The 21,017-nt window shown below is 32.9% G+C and overlaps 2 protein-coding genes across 3 annotated transcripts in view; both read left to right on the top strand.

The window, feature by feature from the left end:
• The first annotated feature begins 1,615 nt into the window (after positions 1 to 1,615).
• Positions 1,616 to 6,021, top strand: LOC149489794 (dynein regulatory complex protein 9-like). Its single transcript, XM_089715074.1, has 8 exons — positions 1,616 to 1,632; positions 1,760 to 1,836; positions 2,695 to 2,779; positions 3,645 to 3,791; positions 3,942 to 4,047; positions 4,142 to 4,312; positions 4,557 to 4,688; positions 5,818 to 6,021. The coding sequence occupies exons 1-8, from the start codon at positions 1,616 to 1,618 to the stop codon at positions 6,019 to 6,021; spliced, it is 939 nt and encodes a 312-aa protein (XP_089571200.1).
• A 3,734-nt stretch (positions 6,022 to 9,755) lies between these two features.
• Positions 9,756 to 21,017, top strand: part of LOC149489793 (uncharacterized) — a 42,037-nt gene continuing 30,775 nt past the window's right edge. For both annotated transcript variants that reach the window (XR_016318332.1, XM_089714544.1), the window contains exons 1-2: positions 9,756 to 9,991; positions 14,805 to 15,016. Coding sequence is in view for 1 of the 2 variants with exons in the window: in XM_089714544.1 (XP_089570670.1) it covers positions 14,820 to 15,016 (197 nt within the window). In the remaining variant the exon portion in view is untranslated. The remainder of the gene's footprint in view (positions 9,992 to 14,804; positions 15,017 to 21,017) is intronic.

The raw sequence follows: 21,017 nt of genomic DNA, 5'->3' as shown, positions 1-21,017 counted from the left end.
ATATGAAAAATAGATGTTGGCCGATTCTCAGACTTACCCGATATGCACAGAAAATTTCATGAGAATCGGTCCACCCGTTTCGGAGGAGTATGCAGACTAACATTGTGACACGAGAATTTTATATATAAGATTGATGACATGTTATAATTTTATATTAATGAAAAAAATGTGTAACCATTATGTGTTGGTACAATTAAGAATGTTACAAATTATAAATGTAAACTAACATAATCAGGTAGGTATTTTACCGAATATTATTATTATTTGTGTATTTTGCAGAAATTATTAGATACGTTATTATTGCAATTATAACTTCGGCATTTACAAAATATTTCTGGACATTCCAGTTTGCTTTGTTAACTTTTCTCATTGATGTGGAGAAACGAACTTTTTGAACTGAATTTCTTTGTACAGAGAGGAAATATTTCTGTGCTCGTAGAATTATGAAATGACCTTCTATTTAGTGCTGAAAATTATAGCAGACATTTAAATTCTAACAAAACTTTTATCTGCATTTAGACTAATAAATCTGCCTCAACACTTTTGTGCTCATGATTTATATAACAAAAGCAAAGAGTCCGAGTTAGTATGTATTTACACATGATATAGCAGCTTTATTTACCATAATTAGCTTCTACCACCACACATTAATTATTAAATTACCTTAGGCATATATTAACACGCAGAATATAGATTTAACTTGGAAGTTACCTAGCCAGTTAGATAGCTGGTCACTTATTATAACGCATAATAAAATATTATTATCGAAAAGATGTACCTACGCAGTAGGTGTTACCAACTATGTCTATGTAGGTATAATATTCCATGCTGCTCTTTCCATATCTCATTTTACAATCGTTCTATAAGCTTTTCATTCCTTTACTCATGAATGCTTACCAATAGAAATCTAAATATGGATGAGAAATTGAACTCTTTCTTAGGGTTAACGGAAGCAAACACTGGCGATATTAAAAAATATACAATAAGGCGCAAACTGAAATATGATAGGTACTTATGTTATACAATATTTAAACCTAAAATTAAAATATCCTATTTTAAAATATCAAGCTGAAGAAATGGTTTGTTTATATGCGCCAATCTCATAAACTACTGGTCCTGGTGGTTCCTCGATAAAAGTGATATCTATGTATCGAGGAACCTGCTATTCATCATCATGCTAAGACAATTAGGAGCGGAGCAATGCGGGGCCCAGGTAGTTGATAACTTACGCACAAATTCGAACAGCTTTCCTATTCGAATGATAACTTGGATTCAAGAGATTTACTTTGTGCTCCTAATTCCTATGCGTATGAAATGAAAACGAAAAAAGAATAAGATTTTTGAACATGATTTGTAAGAATGTCTAACTACTACGTTTATTTTAAACAAAACAAACAATGGACAGTTTGTTTTCAATAAATATTTTACCTATAAATCCAGTAAACGTGATTTTGATCCTAGTTTTATTGACCAATCAAAATGTGTTGTCAAGCAACGATCATTCTAAACAGAGTAGGTATAAAAGCTCGTATTGATTATTAAAATACATGAAGTACCTATGTGAAAAACATTTTACATTAATTCTCTTACATCGATCAATTTCATCAGCTACAGCATGCAAGATAGCGAAACGTAAGTGTTTTTATTCTAACATCAATGTCAACATCAATTATTCGATCAACTTCTAAAAATTAAAACGGGAAACTATATTACTCAGTGTTAAAACTTGCACATTAATTTAACCGACGTTTTATAACAGTTTCAGTATTAGTCACATGGACGCTCTATTATTCGGAATGAATTTAGAGGTGATGCTGCTACAGTTGTGTGTATTAGGTATGTAAAATTGGACTGAATGTAAAATGCACATTGCATATTCATGACTTAGACTTTTTTTTAAGTTCCATCACGCTGTGAGTGGAATAATTTATTAATTAGACCCATCTTATCGTTCCTTTTCTTCTAAATTAAAATTTCTTTCAGAGATATCTCAATAATTAATAATTGGTTGGTTGTATTAAGTAGGTATTAAAACAGTGTAGAGTGTAGACGTGTAGTATAAACCGTTATGTAAAGCTTCGAACTTTTTCAGCAGAAAATAATGTCTGAAATATTGTATTTTTAACCGTAAAACCTAAAAACAATAAAGTACTTACCTATCGAAGTATTTGTTTCGTAAGAACATTAATAACCTATTTATTCACTTACACAATATTATTTGAATTAGGTAGGTAATGTTATTACTTATTACATACGTATCTGATATCTCATTATCCGGTTTTCCTATCGAGCAAGCATCATATTGATGTAAGCTTTTTTATTATAAGTACTTATGAGGAATTCTATTATTTGGAAGTTTTGGAACTCGTGTTTATGAATCAAATAAATCTAAAGCTCTATAAATATTTTTAAAGAAATTAGAAATAAGTGATTTAGATTTAGGATTTGTTGCCGATAATAGGTAGATATCTATTTAAAATTAGAACGATCACAAAAAAGTCAAGTGTACAAAAAAAGTATTTTTTTACATCAAAAATGTAGAGCTTAATATAAAATGAACCCCAATATCTTGTAACAAAACCTTTTTTGCTTTAAGGCTTTTTATTTTAACGATTTTCTAATTATTAAGTATGGTTATTTTCAAGTTTTTTTGTAAATACTAACGCCATCTTGTATAAGCAACGTATTTTACAGAGGGCTGTGCAAAATACAATTCACTCCACAACGCCGCCCAAACAAAAAATGAAAGCCTCCAAAGAGACAAGCTTGCCAAAGAGCGGTAAGTACTTTAAATTTTATAGAGATGGCGCTTATGTTCATACAATTGAACACAGTACAAGCAATTGAAGCATAATAAAAACGAGATGAGGTAACCCTTGTAAAACCGTTTTATAAACGATGCTTATTGTTTATAAAATAAATTATCTGTGATTGTGCGTTATAATATTATAGTCTGGTTAAGGTATAATGAACACCCGTTCTTTATACCTAGTAATTGCCTGGTAATCATATCTACTAGTAATAAGGGCAATGGCAGTCAAGTAGAGACGTCACTATTTAGAAAAAAAAAATTAAAAATAGTTTAAAACGTATTCTCTTTTTATAACCATACCGAATCAAAGTTTGAGTTACCTTAACTGAAAATGACTACGGTTTGCATACAGGAAATAAGATGCAAATAAAATAATATCTGTTTATTATGCGCACCTGAGAACAATTCACATTCACTGGCAATTGCCAACATTTAAATTTGTATATTCAGTGAAACGTATAAGCTCGTACGTAGAGTAGGTATGAGTCAAAATCTAAACTGGTCGTTTTAATGCAAATGACACATAGGTTATTTAAGTAGATAAAGAAATGATGTAATCAATAATTGTTTGCTATAAAAAGGTATTTTCTATCATATAATGGGCAATTGGCATAGGCATTGGCAATTGGCATTAATACATGTTAAAACTGTAACTAACGATTGTGTTAGCTTTTATGAAAAAATTGATAAGTATAGAAAGAGAGGAGAAAAATATATTTTTAATGTCATATCTTTGTAGGTTTCCTGGTAAATTATTTTCCATAAAAAGAAAACTTCTCTTGGCGAACTAGGTTCCCAAAGGTTAACTAAATATAAGTATTTAATATTAAAGGTACACTGTAAAAGACGTAATTAGAAGAAGTCTTATCGAACTAATTGAAGCTGGAGGATGGTCTACTTTGAAGGATTCAGTTAGTGTTCTCGAAAGAAACACTTCTTATAGCATATCCCTTCAGAAACATCACGAGGAATTAAAAGCGTTTGTATCTATTACTCTATGATATTATTAAACAGCCTATTATTCCAGCTTTTTGATATAACTTTATCAATAAGTTTATTTCGATTAATACCTATAAGTTTTCTGAATATCATTCACTAAGTTTTTATAAGATTTTTTATTTACATTTAGTACTCTCGAGTCCCTGAAAATTAAATTAATAAAAAGTCATCAAGATAAGCTGGTTCACTTTCAAGTCTGCGACCGAAATATCGCTATGATGAAAGATAAAATAAAGGTACTTGTATAATGTAATAATATTCCTACTATAAAAATCATTGTCGCAATTTTACAGATCTGCGCTCTCAAATAATAGAGCGTTTATATTTCAGGACACATTATTAAACACAAATATGCGTCTAAATTATGTTGAAAAATGGTTGTTTGCAAGGGGAGAGGCTTTAGATTTACAGCATCGTGTGGAAATCACACCAGCACCCAGTCAAGACATTGAGAAACGCGTCCACGATCAAGTGGTCGAGGCTTATGAACTACAGACAAAGGTCAGAAACCTGACTTCGTAGAAATACTTTTTCTGCTGCTAACTACATTCAAATAAGTTTCTCGAAACGGTCGCTAATACAAGATTGAAGTATAATTAAAATTATTTCTCGGAGAATCATGACTCGGCGCTTCTTGATTTTATGTTCACGTTTTTTTTTTCTATATAAATAATTTAATTATGTGGCACGGCAATTCCGTATCTAGTTTAAAAAATATAAAAGCCTTTTTTCAATGGAATTTCAGGAAAGAGAGGATTCATTGAAGTACTGGCAAGCGCGCTACGCAAAAGATACTGCTGATATTAACGCTAAATTAATTAATCAATGTGAACGCTTGAGGGATGCGGTGTCTCGGCGGACCGAGCTGCAGAAATTGGTTGATATCGTTATAATATACGAAATATTACATCAAAGAGAATAAATTTACGTTTAATGGATAATTAATATCTATGCTCAGTAGCTCTAAAGCCATTGATGATCATATTATTATATTAGGTTATATATTGATCAATTAAGTATAATATTTTAGCATTGAGCTATTATTACTACGTATAGAGGAGACGTACCACGAACAAAATCTGTGCTGCAAGCGCGGCGGCGCGGGGCGGCTAGTGGGTCATAGATTAAGCGATACCTATTCACCGCACCGCATAGAGGCGAAACTTTGCAAATATTTTGTTTATTACTTATCAATTAAGAACAATCAATGTAACAAAAAATAAAAATTAATCTAATAAATAAATTATTAATAAACTTATCATTTAAAAACTTTTCAATTAAAACCAATCTATGTTACAAAAAAAATTTGATACATAGGTAATTTATTACCATCTTTCATGATTTAACCTTTTTTCAAATAATATCCACAGTACAATATTTTTTAAATGTGTAAAACTATTTCTTTCCACTATAAAAATTTACGTCATATTATATTACTATATCTAAAATTCTAAACATCTTTCATACCAAATGCCGTTTCTTAAATTTTTAGTCTATGACAAATGACGCAAAATGGCGCCCGCCATAAAGTTATTTCTTTGTACTTTGCCGCATTACTTGAATAATTATAAGTGCAATATCGCAACACACTCGATATTTGTATGAGTTTCTTGTTTTTTTGCTTTAAAACAAACAAGACATGAACGCGACCATCGCACTAAAGCGACTGAGTACAGATAAGCGATAAGCCATATGGCTTATGTTGAGCGGAACATATGTGATGTAGGCGGTGTCGTCTCCATACGTACAGTATTAATAACTCAATGTATTTTAGCAATATTTTATCGATCATTAAAGTTGTCTAATGGAAAGCTCAAAGCAACCCACCTCCAAGTTGGGTAATTCTTATCTTTTAGGTACTTATAATAAAAGGTACATAATCTTAACCTCTTTCCTGTAAAAAAAAAATTCATGATACACGTTTCTACATTGGGGCGTTTCCCCACAATCACACCTCTGATTCAGAAATGCTTTTTATCATACTAACGAGATTAAACTTCCAACAGTTCGATTTACACGCGGGAGAAATGCGCGCATGGCTGACTTTTAAAAGGGAACGCGCAGCTAGGCTCGCTCGTGAGGAACGATCGCGCGTGGCCGCTACGCGCATTCAGGCGTGGTGGCGTGGTGTCATGGTACGGAGATGCCTTGGCGTATTCCGCCAATTAAAGAACACCAAGAAAACACCCAGTAAAATGAAAAAGAAATAAAATATATTTACATTCTCAGTGAGAAATATGACGTTTTTTGTTTATAAAAATTTATTTTACCCTAAGCTATTCTACCATTATTTACCAATTAGAACAACAATGTCTGTTTGGATCTAAATCTATTTGGATCTAAGATTTGGATCCATGTATCCAGTTGTATGATTGGAAGTGACAATACCTACGGCTGCGGCCGGCGCGCGTGGCGCGCGTTGCTTAAAATTAAGCCTAGACTTTTAACGAAAGGACTTATTTATGCAGTTGTCTGCGACAGAACTAACAATATTATACAAAAATTATACCTGTGGATTATACAGTATATTATATTTATAAATAATTTGGAAAATCCAAAAGTGCACGCCTCATAATTTTTTTTTAATAATTATTTATTAATTATTATTTTTGTTTATTTAATAACAATTAAACCACATCGAATCAGACCCTGAAAAATGAAAGGGTTCTATTCCTGAGCATACTCAAGCGTAAGAGAAAAAAAAAAAGGCTCGATTAGTAAAGTATTTCGGTCGCTATCGTGTTAACAAGAAAATCCTCCGCACATACAGACACACGGACGTCCAAGACAGAACTTTTTTAAACTGTTTTTTAACTAGTTTAAATAACAAAAATGACATCAAAAATATCATGAATGTTAAAAATAGTGTTTTTTCTTAATATGTGTGTGTATGTATTATCTTACAAGTGCAATGAATGATACATAAAGACATTTTAAGTTTGAAAAATCAGATGTTTTGCGCGAAGTACAGTAGTACCCACCTCAACGCTTCGCTTATGAGGCGTGCAATATGAAGTTATAAAAATGTAATATTATTTTGTAATCTTAATATTATAAAAGCGACAGTTTGTAAGTATGGATGTATGGATGTTTTTTTTTCAAGTAAAAACTACTGAATGAATTTAATGAAACTTTACCACAATATAGCTTATACATCAGAATAACACAAAGGATAGGTTTTATCCCAGAAATCCCACGGGAACGGGAACTATGCGGGTTTTCCTTTGAAAACGCGGGTGAAGCCGCGGGCGGAAATCTAGTAAAAATATAAAGCTCGGTCATTATAATATATTATTGATCAAATTGAGTTAAACACAAAAAAGAAATAACAAATTTGTCTAACATCAACCCAAAAAATTCTGAAATTATTACAAAATTCGGAATAATGTAACTTACAAATAAAATACCCCTAACCTTAGCAAGGTATGTAAGGTTGAGCATAAAAATTATTTGAAATACATTCTGAATAAGTTTCGAATTGAATGTGTAGTACATTCAATATTATCTAAGAACTATCTTAGTATTTGATTGAAAAATTTATTAATCAATTATTTTTTTTCATTCTAATAACGAGACAGTGTGAATCGTAGAGTGAGAATGAACCATAGAGGAGGCACTAAAATGACAAGTAATGCGTGAGAGAAATACACTTATGACTATAAAGCTAAGAGCAAGCGAGACAGAAACATTGTTTTTTGTTTCTCTCATGTTATGCGATTTCTTTTGTTGGGGACAAAGGCAGTTTGTCCCAAACAAGCGGCTACAGTCCATTGTTTTGCTAGTTTTCTGTTTTTTCTCGCTGTTATGTGACTTCAAAGTTTAATAAACATTGACAGTGATCTGTTTTAATCCGACTTTAAGTGAAAATATGGTGCGTTGTAGTGTGATTGGTTGTAAAAATCGGCCGGAACGAAGATTACCAAATATTACCTTTCACACGTAAGTAAACTTATTTGAAGTATATTGTTTTATAGAACTGGATATAGTTGATACATTTTCATTAACTCTAATGTGAAATTATCTACAAATATATAATATTTTCATCGAAATAGACGTAAACATTTTTTTGTGTTATCCGACTAAATTACGAAGTGTTCTTGTTGTTCAGGACGCCATTTGTTTTTACGTAGTTTCAAATTTATGGTATAATCATGTGATTAACATGAGGGATACCAGTACAGGGTAAAATTTTCCCCAAAATCGTGAAATGTTTTTTTTAATATTAAATGTTAATGTTTGTGTAAAGTTTGTTACACGGTTCGGTTTTCCGGTTCAGTTTTCCTCATTTGCATTGGTTTAAGTATTTTTTTTTCAATGTCGGTTTTTTTGTATATTCCAGGTTACGATGCACATCATAACGCTGAAGACTGCGAAGCTGGCCCTTCCACACGAGCTGCAGCTGCCACTGAAGGCAGCGAGGACGCTGCCCCGTCAGGAGAGGCCGTGTTGGAGTAAAATCCGGAAGGCCACCCCCCGCGCCTTCCTCACCGCGGTGCGGCGCGCTTTCGTCTGCTACTCGCGCGCACATTATCGCGGAACCTCTACCCATTTATTTATACCGTCATTTTGCTGTTCATTTTCAAATAAATGTATTTCGTTTAATTTGCTTTTAATTTGAACTATTCCCAGTACTTTTTTATTATAAATAGGCACTAAAATGACAAGTAATGCGTGAGAGAAATACACTTATGACTATAAAGCTAAGTTTTTGATGTGAATATCAATTGAATACATTACAATATTTGCGTTCATGAGTAAAGGGGTTATAAGTTAAAAATAAAAATATTTTTTTTTTATATAATGTAATAAAAAAATTTTGTCTTTCGTAATTATTCCCGTATCTGTTTTATAACATATTATTCTGTCTTCTGATTCAAATTCAATTTGAATTTGAATCAGAAGAAATAGCAATTAAAACCGCATATTCTGAAACTAGCAACTACTTGCAAGGGAATCACAACCTACAAGGTACTCCCCACGTCCTATAGCACAGACAAAGAAAAAATTGCTACAAGCAACATTTAAAGATACAACATAATAAAACAATTACCTAAGTTTGTTCGAAGCCCTCGGTGCGCGAGTCCGACTCGCACTTGACCTTTTTTGTCCTAATTTTACTGTATTTTCTATTATTATTTACCATTGATTGAAATGATATCTAAACTTTAGCCTTGTTTTTTTATAAAAAATATATGAACTGGGATATTTCGATATTTGTGGTTAATTGCGAGAAGTGTAAAAGCAAAAGTTGTAATAAATATTTTAAATACCTACAACTTTACCATTAAACTTTATTCCACAGTTATAGTTTTTTTTAATCCCGATCTCAGATCGATCGTAAATAACTTTTCCTCTAATTTTTGTTACCTATATTCTCTTCCGTTTGAAATTGATTTCATTGTTCTATAATATTACTTTTATGTTTCAAAAGTTAATAAAAAATCATGTTGAACAATATTACTTTGTTAATTTCAAAAGTTAATATTATATTGCCCGGCTATATATTTTATACCCGTGCGAAGCCGGAGCGGGCCGCTTTGTTTTTATATACAACGTTCACAGTTTTTCTGTAGTGTATTTACTATTTAGTATCAGCATTGCACCCGTGCGAAGCCGGGGCGGGTCGCTAGTTAAGTTAATAAATAACAAAATCTTTTCAAATCTGTCTTTTTCTTCATAAACCTATCTTACAAAAAAATACCCAAACATTTATAGATATTTTGCCAGTTTTTCGGATAAAAAGTTTTTGTAATAGTTGGCAACATTGACGTAAGGATTCGCCATCTCGTTCGGGTATACGCCGATGTCGTCTCTATAGTTCATTCTCACTCTACGGTGTGAATGCACTGAGAGAAGTTTTCTACTCTGTGGTTTACACCAACTGTCATTGCGTTAAATGTCACTGTCAAAGTCAAGAAATTTTAAATTTCGCGTTTGACAGTTTGACACTTTCACAGTCGTGTTGTGTCGGTGAAGTGAGTAGCGTGTAAGCCGCTAACATATAAAAGTTGTTATCAAATTATCCGAAAATACGTCTTAATTATAATAAACTATATATTAAAATAGAAAAATTACAGACAATACTATGTTTCCGGAAATGTGTGGTGAATAAACTGTGACATAGTTAGCAGCTTATATCTTAAATTCTAGGTAATTCGGATTTTACCGCTGTCTGCTTTGGTGAGTAATCATCTTTACACTTTCTTTTACGTAGCAATTCCAATTAAATTTGATAATTATTATACAAATGCCTTTTTCCATATAAGTAGGTTGAACATTGATTCTGTATAAAAACTTTTTTACGTTCCTTTTAATTGTGCTACACTAAATAATTATCTATAATAAATTTTTCTAATACTTTTTATAGTATTTTTTTAATAGTATAGTAATTATAAATAATATCCACCGATAAAAGGGGCGTTTAAAAATCCAGAGTAATAAATAAGATAAATCACCAGAACTATTTAATTAAAACTATGTATACATATATGTTAATTATAAATATGTATATCAAAATATAAAACATCGAAAACAGCATGTAGTATAAGATGTCCCCATTATTTTGTCTCATACAACAATTATTATTATTTTATAATAATAATTTGTATAATAATCAATACATAATGAAATACAATAACACCAGAAGGGTCCTTAAAAAAACATAATGTATGAATAATATACTAGCTTTCCGCACCTGGCTTCGCCTGCATTTTCATAGAACAACCCTCATAGCTCCCGTTCCCGTGGGATTTTCGGGTTAAAATCTATCCTATGTGTTAATCCAAGTTACCCTCTATATTTGTGCTAAATTGCGTGAAAGAGTAACACACAGACACATACACATCTATCCTCACAAACTTTCACATTTATAATATTAGTAGGATTATCTGATTTGAATCATTGACTTAATCTAAACTGTAAGACTTCCCCACCTTTAGCTTAGTACATAATATTATCTTACATAGAGATACTGACATAATTTAGTAAACATATTATAGTGTCCTCAAACTAGATATCACAATGAATCATGCTTAATTATTATTTATTATATAGGATTTGCTAGTTATCTTGAAATAAATTTGAATCACTCATTTATGGAAAAATTTCTATTTAATTCAAACTAAATCCTAAATTTTTATTAATTTATATTGAGTTATATACATAATATTAACCAATCAAATATTTATTTGGTCTTGTTACTATACTCGTCCAACATTTTCTTTAAAGCTTTTATTTAAATATTTAATCCATCAGTCCCCGGAATCACAGACACAATAGATAATCTATTGTGTCGCGCCCCGATCGGGGCGCTCGGTGGTCAATGGGTTAATAAACAATTCCCTCAAAGATAATGGACCAAGTGGACTCGAAGACTAGTCTTATCATTTCTTATTGTTTTACTGGGATGCTGTAAAGATTTTCTTTTAATTTACTCTGCAGTGCTACTTTATATCATAGACTAGTGGTCCGCCCCGGCTTCGCCCGTGGTACCTACATGTTTAAACTATCCTATCTCTCAAGTTGGATTGAATTGCACATGGTGTGCGAATTTTATTATAATCGTTTAAGTGGTTTAGGAGTCCATTGAGGACAAACATTGTGACACGAGATTTATATATATTAAGAAGATATGTGTATATTTTCAATGCAACAGGTTGCCATAGAGCTATTACTTTTTTGTTTATATAATAAGTGAATATCTAATGTTGTACAACATCTACACTATAAATCAAAATGAATCAAAGTTATTCACAATATACGTACAAATATGAAAGTATGTAGTTAGATAAATCTCTGAAGAACAGTGTGTTCAAAAGATTAGGTTTAGTTTAGGTTTCAAACAAATTACCTATTCCTATTATAAGTAATAATGTGCTATAAGTAGTTATTACCTCATCTTCTACTAATGTTATTGTATTAAAAGAGGACAACATTTTTGTCTTATCTGAATTACTCTTGCATTTATAAATAAAATAGTACATTAAAGTCATTATATCAACACAGCGAAACAAAAACGTAATTGTAGATATCATTTATGTGACTTTACATAAATATAAAAACGTTGAAGTACCACAATGTATAAACGGGTCCAGGTATCGAGTAGAAACGCGAAGCAAGTTTTTTGCGCGAACGTACCAGCTCGGTGGCTTACAGGCAGCGTGCGCGGTAATTAGTGCGTTAATCGCAGCGTACTGTTGATGCAACTGCTTTTCCGAGAAGCCGATCAGCGCTCGAGAGGAGCGGCAAATTACCGTCAGATATGTATGCCGCCAGCCGGTAATTGCAAGAATCACTCGCGCCGACCAGCGTGCAGCGCGCCTGCATCCCCCCGTGCTAACGCTACGTACTACCATGTAGTACGTACCCATTGGTACATTGTCGCTATGTACGTGAAGTAAATAGACGCGCAGTAAACTTACGCTTTATATACGTAGATAAACAAGAAATTTCATTTTCTCAGAACTGAAATTATTCGCGCATAAATACGGTTCTGTGTTGATCAAAATTCATAAATGTACTTAAATGCATGCGAATTATCATGAAAAATCATTATTCATAACAATGTATCGAGAAATAAAAAATATTTTAAAATATGATGCTTTCCGAGTAACGATCAGTCTACTCAACCGCGAAACTTTGACATTCTTGGAATAACAGTCATTAGTTTAGCTCGCTGTTCGTCCTGGCATCTAGGTTATTATATCCTGTTAGGTTTACCCTTTTATAGATTCCATCATTTTTCCCGTCTTTTTTATGATATGAGCTTACGCTGCTTTAGAGTTAATACCATAAGAAGTATCAGATTTAACTTGAAAGCATATTTAACAAAATTAATAAAAGAAAAAGGGTTTTGTTCGTTATCTATATTGCATGCGCTTATACTCGATCTAAAAGCAACGGATTAAAATAATAAACTAATAACTTAATAAGCATGTTTAACGGCATATTTGCTACTTAACGTTTAATTCCATTGTGTTTATGATAGGTCTCTGTAATTACTAAGAATATGTTATTTCTGAACAATGCTTCAAAAGACAAAGGCTTAGGTTCTATAAACCGGTGGGGCAAGGCTGTGTCGTACCGAGAACTGTGCGGTCAGAGAGCCATTATCCTTTGTACTTTCTAATGTCATGTCTGCCGTCACGACATTTTTATACAAGACTACGATTCTGTAAAAGAGAAATGTAAACAAAGTCCTTGTGTGGCTAAAATAATGAAAATCTCGAATTCATTTAGGTACCTAATTTAGGCGAACCAAATGACACACGAGGAAAATTATATGTAAAATGATTATGAATATGGACATTTTAAACCTACATTCTAAATACGGTATGATTTTTACCTCATTCAGCGAACATAATGAAATAGAATATAATTAATCAATCCTTATTTTAGATTAAATTCGAAATTATTATTATTGACAACAAAAATGATAAAAATATTTTAGAGGTAATAAAATCATCTCGCTTGTTCAGTACGCAGTGATTCAAATAATCATTTTTCTGAAATAAATCCTAGGTACCTATTAAGGGTACATAGGTATCTAATATCTATTATATATGTTACGGCTAAAGGTAGGTGAGAACATAAACTTAAGATTAGCCGGCTAAACTTAGGTTTATTTTCGACGAGGTGTTAATGTTAGTTTGTTCTATCTTTAGCCGGCTAAACTTAAGTGTAACCGCAGGCCCGTGGCTAAAAATGTCGGGGTGGGTAGATTTGGTTACTATAATACAGTGGAATCCGTTTATAATGACATCGAAGGGAATCGACAAACACGTCATAATAAGCGGACGTCATACAAAGCGTTATGTGAAATGAAAAATCTTTTTTATGTAAATATGTATGTATTTAAGTATTTTAATACAGAAACATAGTATACTTGCATATGTATAGGTAGATATTAAATCAAAATCAAAATTGCACGTAATCAGCCGATTATTAGAATAACACATACAAGTGTATTTTTACTGTAAGTACACTGTAATTTTTGTCTGCTTTTGTTTTTTCATTTTATTGTAAAAACAGTCTCTAATACAGTGACCATATCTATCTATACAGTCAGTGTATAGATAGATATGGTCAAATTATCATTTTCAATATTGTTGTTAACAAATCGTGATAATGAATTCACTTCGGTCATTATAACCAGACATAATTTATTAAAAATGGGTCATAATAAGCGGCATGTCACTGTAAGGGAAGTCAATATATCCGACTTTTTATAAAGAATTTTATATGAAAACCAAACTTCGTAGTGCAATTACGTCATAATAACCGGTTGGTCAATATAGGCGGAGTCATAATAAACGGATTCTACTGTACATGTAAGGAACAGGGCGAGTGTTTTCTGGCACTTCGCCGGCTGCTGCCGCAGCACGCTCGCTGCGCTCGCTCGGCTCGTGCGGGTCTTAAGAGTTCTAACCTAACCTAACCTAGCCACCAGCTTTCTGCCCTGAGTCGGGGTGGGTAGATTTGGTTACTATAATACATGTAAGGAACAGGGCGAGTGTTTTCTGGCACTGTGCGGGCCCCTCAAGCCCTCCACCGGCCCGGCGCTAACCAAATCTACCCACCCCGACATTTTTAGCCACGGGCCTGCGGTTACACTTAAGTTTAGCCGGCTAAAGATAGAACAAACTAACATTAACACCTCGTCGAAAATAAACCTAAGTTTAGCCGGCTAATCTTAAGTTTATGTTCTCACCTACCTTTAGCCGTGACATATATGATTGATAGCTTGTCTCAAATAATTGCTGCGGGTGTGGTTGCTTTTTAGTTTTTATAAAAAAATTTGTTAAATAAAAATAGAAGGTTATATTCAGTATTGTGATAAGTCAATATGTCTTCCGTTCATTTTTGGGACAAGCTCTCAGTCAAAATTGAATGATCTGTAAATCCTATATAACTAGGATAAGAGCATCCATATCAGACGTTAACAAATTCCGTTTCAGCATTTATTACAATACTCAATATTATTTATTATTCGCAGGATGTGACAGCCAACATGTGGTTGCTGGTGGCGTTGAGCGTGGTGGCGAGTGCTTCACCCACTCTGTCCGTGCGCTACTGTTCAACGAACACGTTCCCAAGCAATTCCTCGTCAATGCACTTCACCAAGGAACCCATACCTCACGAGTTTGGCTTCCAAGACAAGTTCAAAAGTATATACTGCTGCGTCAAGGGATATAGGAGCATCGAATGGTAAGTTCTGCGCGCTCATCAAAATTTCATACACGTCGATATGATTGCCATGTAAAACATTTTCGATGAACAATGCACAGGTGTGTGGACGTCGAGCATAAAAACTCTTGGAAATTTTGTCCATTGTATTCGCGAATAAAATTATAATCGTCTTTATTGCGAGAACTTGGTGGCGCCGCCTTGGTGAGGACTGAAGACATACCGAGACGCTCTGATTAATCAAATTCCATTTTTATTCAATGCACTGAGTACTTACGTGTCTATCATTTGTTTAAACAATGTGCACCAATAACAATTCCCTTAGGTTACATAACGCTAAAAATGCTCTCTTACTTATTAGGAGAACTAGCTTTCCGCCCGCAGCTTCGCCCACATTTTCAGAGAAAACCCCGCAAAGTTCCCTTTCCCGTGGGATTTCAGCATAAAACCTATCCTATCTCTCAAGTTGGATCGAACTGCACATGGTGTGCGAATTTTATTATAAGTGGTTTAGGAGTCCATTGAGGACTAACATTGTGACACGAGATTTATATATGTATATACTAGCCGCCGTCCGCGGCTTCGCTCGCGTTTTCAAAGAAAAACCCTCATTGTACCCGTTCCTGTGTAACAAAGTAACAAACACACACATACACATCCTCAGAAACTTTCGATTTTATAGTACATATTAGTAGGATAGGATAGGATAGGATTGCAGTTTATAAATAACTAGCTTTCCGCCCGCGGCTTCGCCCGCTTTGTCTAAAACTTAATAAATTATATACTAAAACCTTCCTCTTGAATCACTCCATCTATTAAAAAAAAACCGCATCAAAATCCGTTGCGTAGTTTTAAAGATTTAAGCATACATAGGGACATAGGGACAGAGAAAGCGACTTTGTCTTATACTATGCATTGATTACGATTGATAGAAATAAAACACTTCCAATATTATGAACAATAATAAAATTCAACGTTATTATATTGCTTCTTTTGCTTTACTAATAGCTATAAAATAATGAAGGTTTAATGCGTTGACGGTGTTCCAATAAATGCTTATACAATAAATAGTAATAAGATGCTAAATATGCATATCTCGATAATAATTATTAATTACCCTCAAGTATCGCAAGTACATGAATTGTAATCAATGCTTTTCTACGTTTCCTTGAGATGTGATTCTTTGTATTTCATTATTATAATAATACGATAGACGTTGTTACATATCAGACATAAACATTTTCGGTAAATAATATACTTTATATTAAGTTTAAGAAATAAAAGTTGAAGTTGAAGCCATAAATTAATTGGGATAACGTTAAACTTGTCAGAGGTTTTTGCTTGTTCTGTGGATGGTCTGTATTGAATTTGATTGAAATTCATTAGAGAGGTCCCTGTTTTTATAAATACCTATAGTGATAATAAAAAATGAATTTCAGATGTATGAGATAGTGCTCTGTTGCATTTAGCTGTAAATAAAATTTGCGCGATTAAAAAAATACAAATTTGGAAAATTTTTCATCCTTATTATTTTAATTTATATATATGTATTTAGTAACTCTCAAAATTGTAAATGGATTCGAACTTTCATTAGACTTTACGGATTCAACCTAAAATCCTTATCGTACGAAAATTAATATACTGTCCAATATAATTTAGTCACACATTTCTGCAAAGTTTGCGAGTTGCGACGTCAAGATTGTGCACCTGCGAGTATACTTGTTCTAAGAACTGCTGATTGCAGTTCAATGTTGTTGTCCCTGTCATCCCTTTCCCTTACAATATATTGTTGAATCTACGATTAAACGACGACGGGTCAATATATTTTCCCTGCTGAAAACAAGTTATTAATTCCTCCGTGCAAATATGCTTAGAATTTAAATGCACGCAGTTTAGTTTTATATGTACTATGGATTAGGACTATGTATAGGGCTAAACAATTTACGAAATAGTTTCACGTCAAGCCTGAAATTTTAATATCTCAATATCATTTCCTCGTATAGGTTTTTCTGTACCTAAATAATAAAAAATAATTTGGAAAATCCAAAAGTGCACGCCTCATAATTTTTTTTAATAATTATTTATTAATAATTATTTTTGTTTATTTAATAACAATTAAACCACATCGAATCAGACCCTGAAAAATGAAAGGGTTCTATTCCTGAGCATACTCAAGCGTAAGAGAAAAAAAAAGACTCGATTAGTAAAGTATTTCGGTCGCTATCGTGTTAACAAGAAAATCCTCCGCACATACAGACACACGGACGTCCAAGACAGAACTTTTTTAAACTGTTTTTTAACTAGTTTAAATAACAAAAATGACATCAAAAATATCATGAATGTTAAAAATAGTGTTTTTTTCTTAATATGTGTGTGTATGTATTATCTTACAAGTGCAATGTATGATACATAAAGACATTTTAAGTTTGAAAAATCAGATGTTTTGCGCGAAGTGACAGTAGTACCCACCTCAACGCTTCGCTTATGAGGCGTGCAATTATTAAATATTATCATATAGTGTGGTACTGGTGTAGTCCAACGTCACATGCATAATTTTCATATTAAATGTAACGAGAGCAATTTGATTAGCATTACAGAGAATTATGTATATTCTTATATATACATGCCCCTGAGAAATTACATATACATTTAGTATGAGATATGACTATCCTAAACATGTAATATGAATAATTTTGGTTCTTTTTTTTAATTTTTGCTTAAATTACTTCGCAAATTTTAATAAAAATCCATTTAGAAACTGTAAATAGAGCTTGATGTGGAATGCAATGGTATTCCAAAAAGAGGACGTCACTTCGAACATTTGCTTTGAACTCAAAATGTATGGAAAATTCAATGTATGGGAGTGTTTATTGTAACTATTTTGGATATTTCGCGTTTTGTTTTTCAAAAGTTATTATTGTCATTTTACTCATGATGGTCCGGGAGCCAGCAGCAGATTTTATGACCAAGTTCCTCTCAAGCGGTAATTAGTAAAATGCATCAAAGTATAGTATTATGAAGCCTCGTGAACGTCAGCTGGAGCTCGGTTGGGGGGAAGAGCGGTTGTAGCCTCCCGTATCAGCTGACGGTTTTTCCACCAAGATACAGCCAGCTGACATATATATTTATCCACAGTTACATATAAGCTATCATCAGGTAAATTTTTGTTTGAGAGGAAATAACGGAAAATAAATTTTTCTTTAAATTTAACTTTCATGTTCGAGACACCAGCTGACGTATAATACACCATGTTGTAACCAGCTGACTATTTTTTTTCGTTGAGATATTGGGTTAGCTACAATTTGACAAATTTTTAGCTGAGAGGAAATGAATGAATGAATGTATTTTTTTTCCTATGTGCGTGGGAGGCTACAACCGCTCACCCCCCCAACCGAGCGCCAGCTGACGTTCACGAGGCTTTATAATACTATACTCTCATGCGTCTGACGAATTATCTCTTGAGAGGAAATAGTTAACCAAATTTGCACCTGGCTCCCTAACCATGAGGTAAAGGGCTTAATTCGATATCAGTTTAAAGTTTTTTTGATATCTGCAATAGTTACGGAATAGTCGCCTGTGCACACTTAACGATTACACCCTGTATACACATAAATAGTGATTTTTTTAATTGTTTATGTAAGCTTGTATGGTTTAAATATGTTGCACGAATTCTACAGTATTGTAAACATTTTTTGCGAATGGGTGGAGTTTTGAGCCTAGTCTCCGCCCATTTGTTTCAGAAATAGAATTTATTAACGAATAGAATTTGGTACTACAAGCAAATTAATTAGATCAACTTTACAAATCTTGTACTGGTATAGGATTTTTCAGCATACTGTACAGTTGAAGTCATTAAGTTTGGAATAAAATGATAAAATAGAAAAGGTTGACTTGGTCATGATATTGATTTAGGTACCTACTACCTACCCATCATTTTTTTTTAAGTTGCTCTTGAGTTTACTTGTCTAACTGTATGTAACCCCCTATCGTCACGAGTCCGACTCGTACTTGACAGATTTTTTAGTTTTCAGGAAACTTTCCTAATTGATACATCGCCCAGATCTTTTATTTTCAAACGTCCTATAATATTTTACATATAATACAAAGCGAATTATAGTTATCATTTACTAATAAAAATTTACATTTCCCCTCAAGTAAATATTTACCTACGTTTGTAAACAGTAGACGTACAAATTAATGCGTATTGCGTCATCAATATTTATATTTTATATCATAAATTGTATAATTAGTAATAGAATCGGAATTCAATGATAACATAATCGTTAATCTCAATGTAGGTATCAGTTATATTAGCAACGAGTTAGTTTGCACCACATTAAATTCAATTGCGTGACTCACTACATTTTGTGATATGAAGCTCTAGGCCGCCGGACCATTGGATTATGTCATTATCCACTTGTACAGACTTGCGAAATTGCAAAGCATATTATTATTAAGTTCTTAGAAGAGATACACATTACATGTGTGTATCAAGTGTTTACAAGTGAAACACGAATGCAAAGTGAAATAAATTGCGTCCATTAAACATTGTTTAATAATTGTATCTCAGAGAGTCAGAAGGGATATTAATCTTAACATTAGATTGTTCTACATTACTCAAAAGAAATAGTCCGTTGATAGCTTAATGGGGTACTTATTTGCATAATGTTTCTTATAAAACTGAACAAATTAGCACCAACGTATAACCATACGAGCTTAAAAGAATTTTCAACTCTGCCGGATATCGTACTATCACAAACATTTGGACGTGAGAATGAAAATCGTTATTTTCGGAAGCGCTAGTACAAATAGAAGGGCCGCGTTTTTACTAACGATATGATGTGCAAACATACGAGTCGCGTGGGGTAATACATTATTGTAGCTACCGACGTCACACTTCGCTGTAATAATGACTCGTTTGCGCACGTGGCCGTTTATTTACCGGTACAATTTCCGAGAACTTAGCGAAACGTCTCGTTATCCATTGTATCTTTTTTTAGCCAAATCGCAGAATAATATTCGCTTAGACTATCGGCGGGGCGGAGCTTGCGCCGATCTGGGTCGTGACATCGCCATTTTTTGTTATCGTCCATAAGGAAAATTTCTTTATTGCGTATGTAAGTAAGTGATAGAAGTTTTCACGCGGGTAACCGGGTAAAGCACCAAGTATAATTGATGGCAAATAGGCTTGATGGGAAAGAGGCTATTGATAACCTGGCTATGAGTAATCCTCAAAATGAACATGAATAAACTCTGTTATTACTGATTTGATCTACCCATACAAATGTTTTAACTTTTAACCTTCATGAATGTATTCATAAGCATTTCATCTCATAAAATAGATACCAGTTTCTGTATTTACTAACTGAAGGCATTAAGGCTGTAATTATAAAACTAGTATCGAGAACTGAAATGTTTATACCTTTTCTTTCAATTTGTTTCAATTTTATCGATGTAGACAACGACTTTACGCAGAAACTGAATGAGTCATTCGTGTAAAATTAATCTTATTCCACGAAAATTGTTTGAATTTTTTTTACTTTCGCGTATGTTTTTTAATGTGTTTACTGATAAAAGAAATCTTCTTATGATATTATCCTATCCAATTTTTCGTTCTATCTTCAATTCTTCCAATGTTATAAGTACGTTATTTAAAGACGCTACAATCTACATGAATGGAGCAACATGCTGAGTTGATGATGAACCTTTTTTCCTTTTACGAGTACAATGATGATTGAATTAGATTCAAGATGAGGTCGTTACGTTTATCTGCTAGGTAATTTAAAATATTTGTAGGTTTGTGTGCATTCTTGCGTTGTCATTCTGTTTAAATCATAGCTCGTAAAGCACTTTTATTTGCTCCACTCTTACTTTCTCTTGCTTTTTATCTATCACGAAATCTGTAATCTTGTTTCATAATGTCTCGAATGTACATTTATATCTGAAGCGTGCGTTATCTTCACATCTCTACATCTAGCGATCAATCTGTAGTATTAATTCACATTAGTACTTCGAATCCAAC

The sequence above is a fragment of the Colias philodice genome, chromosome 3 (assembly GCF_061535455.1).
Source record: "Colias philodice isolate Cphi_HAF_F1 chromosome 3, ilColPhil1 Martin Lab GWU primary, whole genome shotgun sequence".
In the NCBI taxonomy this organism is placed as follows: Eukaryota; Metazoa; Arthropoda; class Insecta; order Lepidoptera; family Pieridae; genus Colias; species Colias philodice.
This window is presented reverse-complemented; position numbering and strand designations above follow the sequence as displayed.

What these genes read in the sequence shown, in the direction of transcription:
- LOC149489794 (XM_089715074.1), top strand. An exon ending in TGATGAAAGATAAAATAAAG is followed by an intron (nt 4,048 to 4,141) that starts GTACTTGTATAA and finishes TTTATATTTCAG; the next exon opens with GACACATTATTAAACACAAA. An exon ending in GGACCGAGCTGCAGAAATTG is followed by an intron (nt 4,689 to 5,817) that starts GTTGATATCGTT and finishes AACTTCCAACAG; the next exon opens with TTCGATTTACACGCGGGAGA.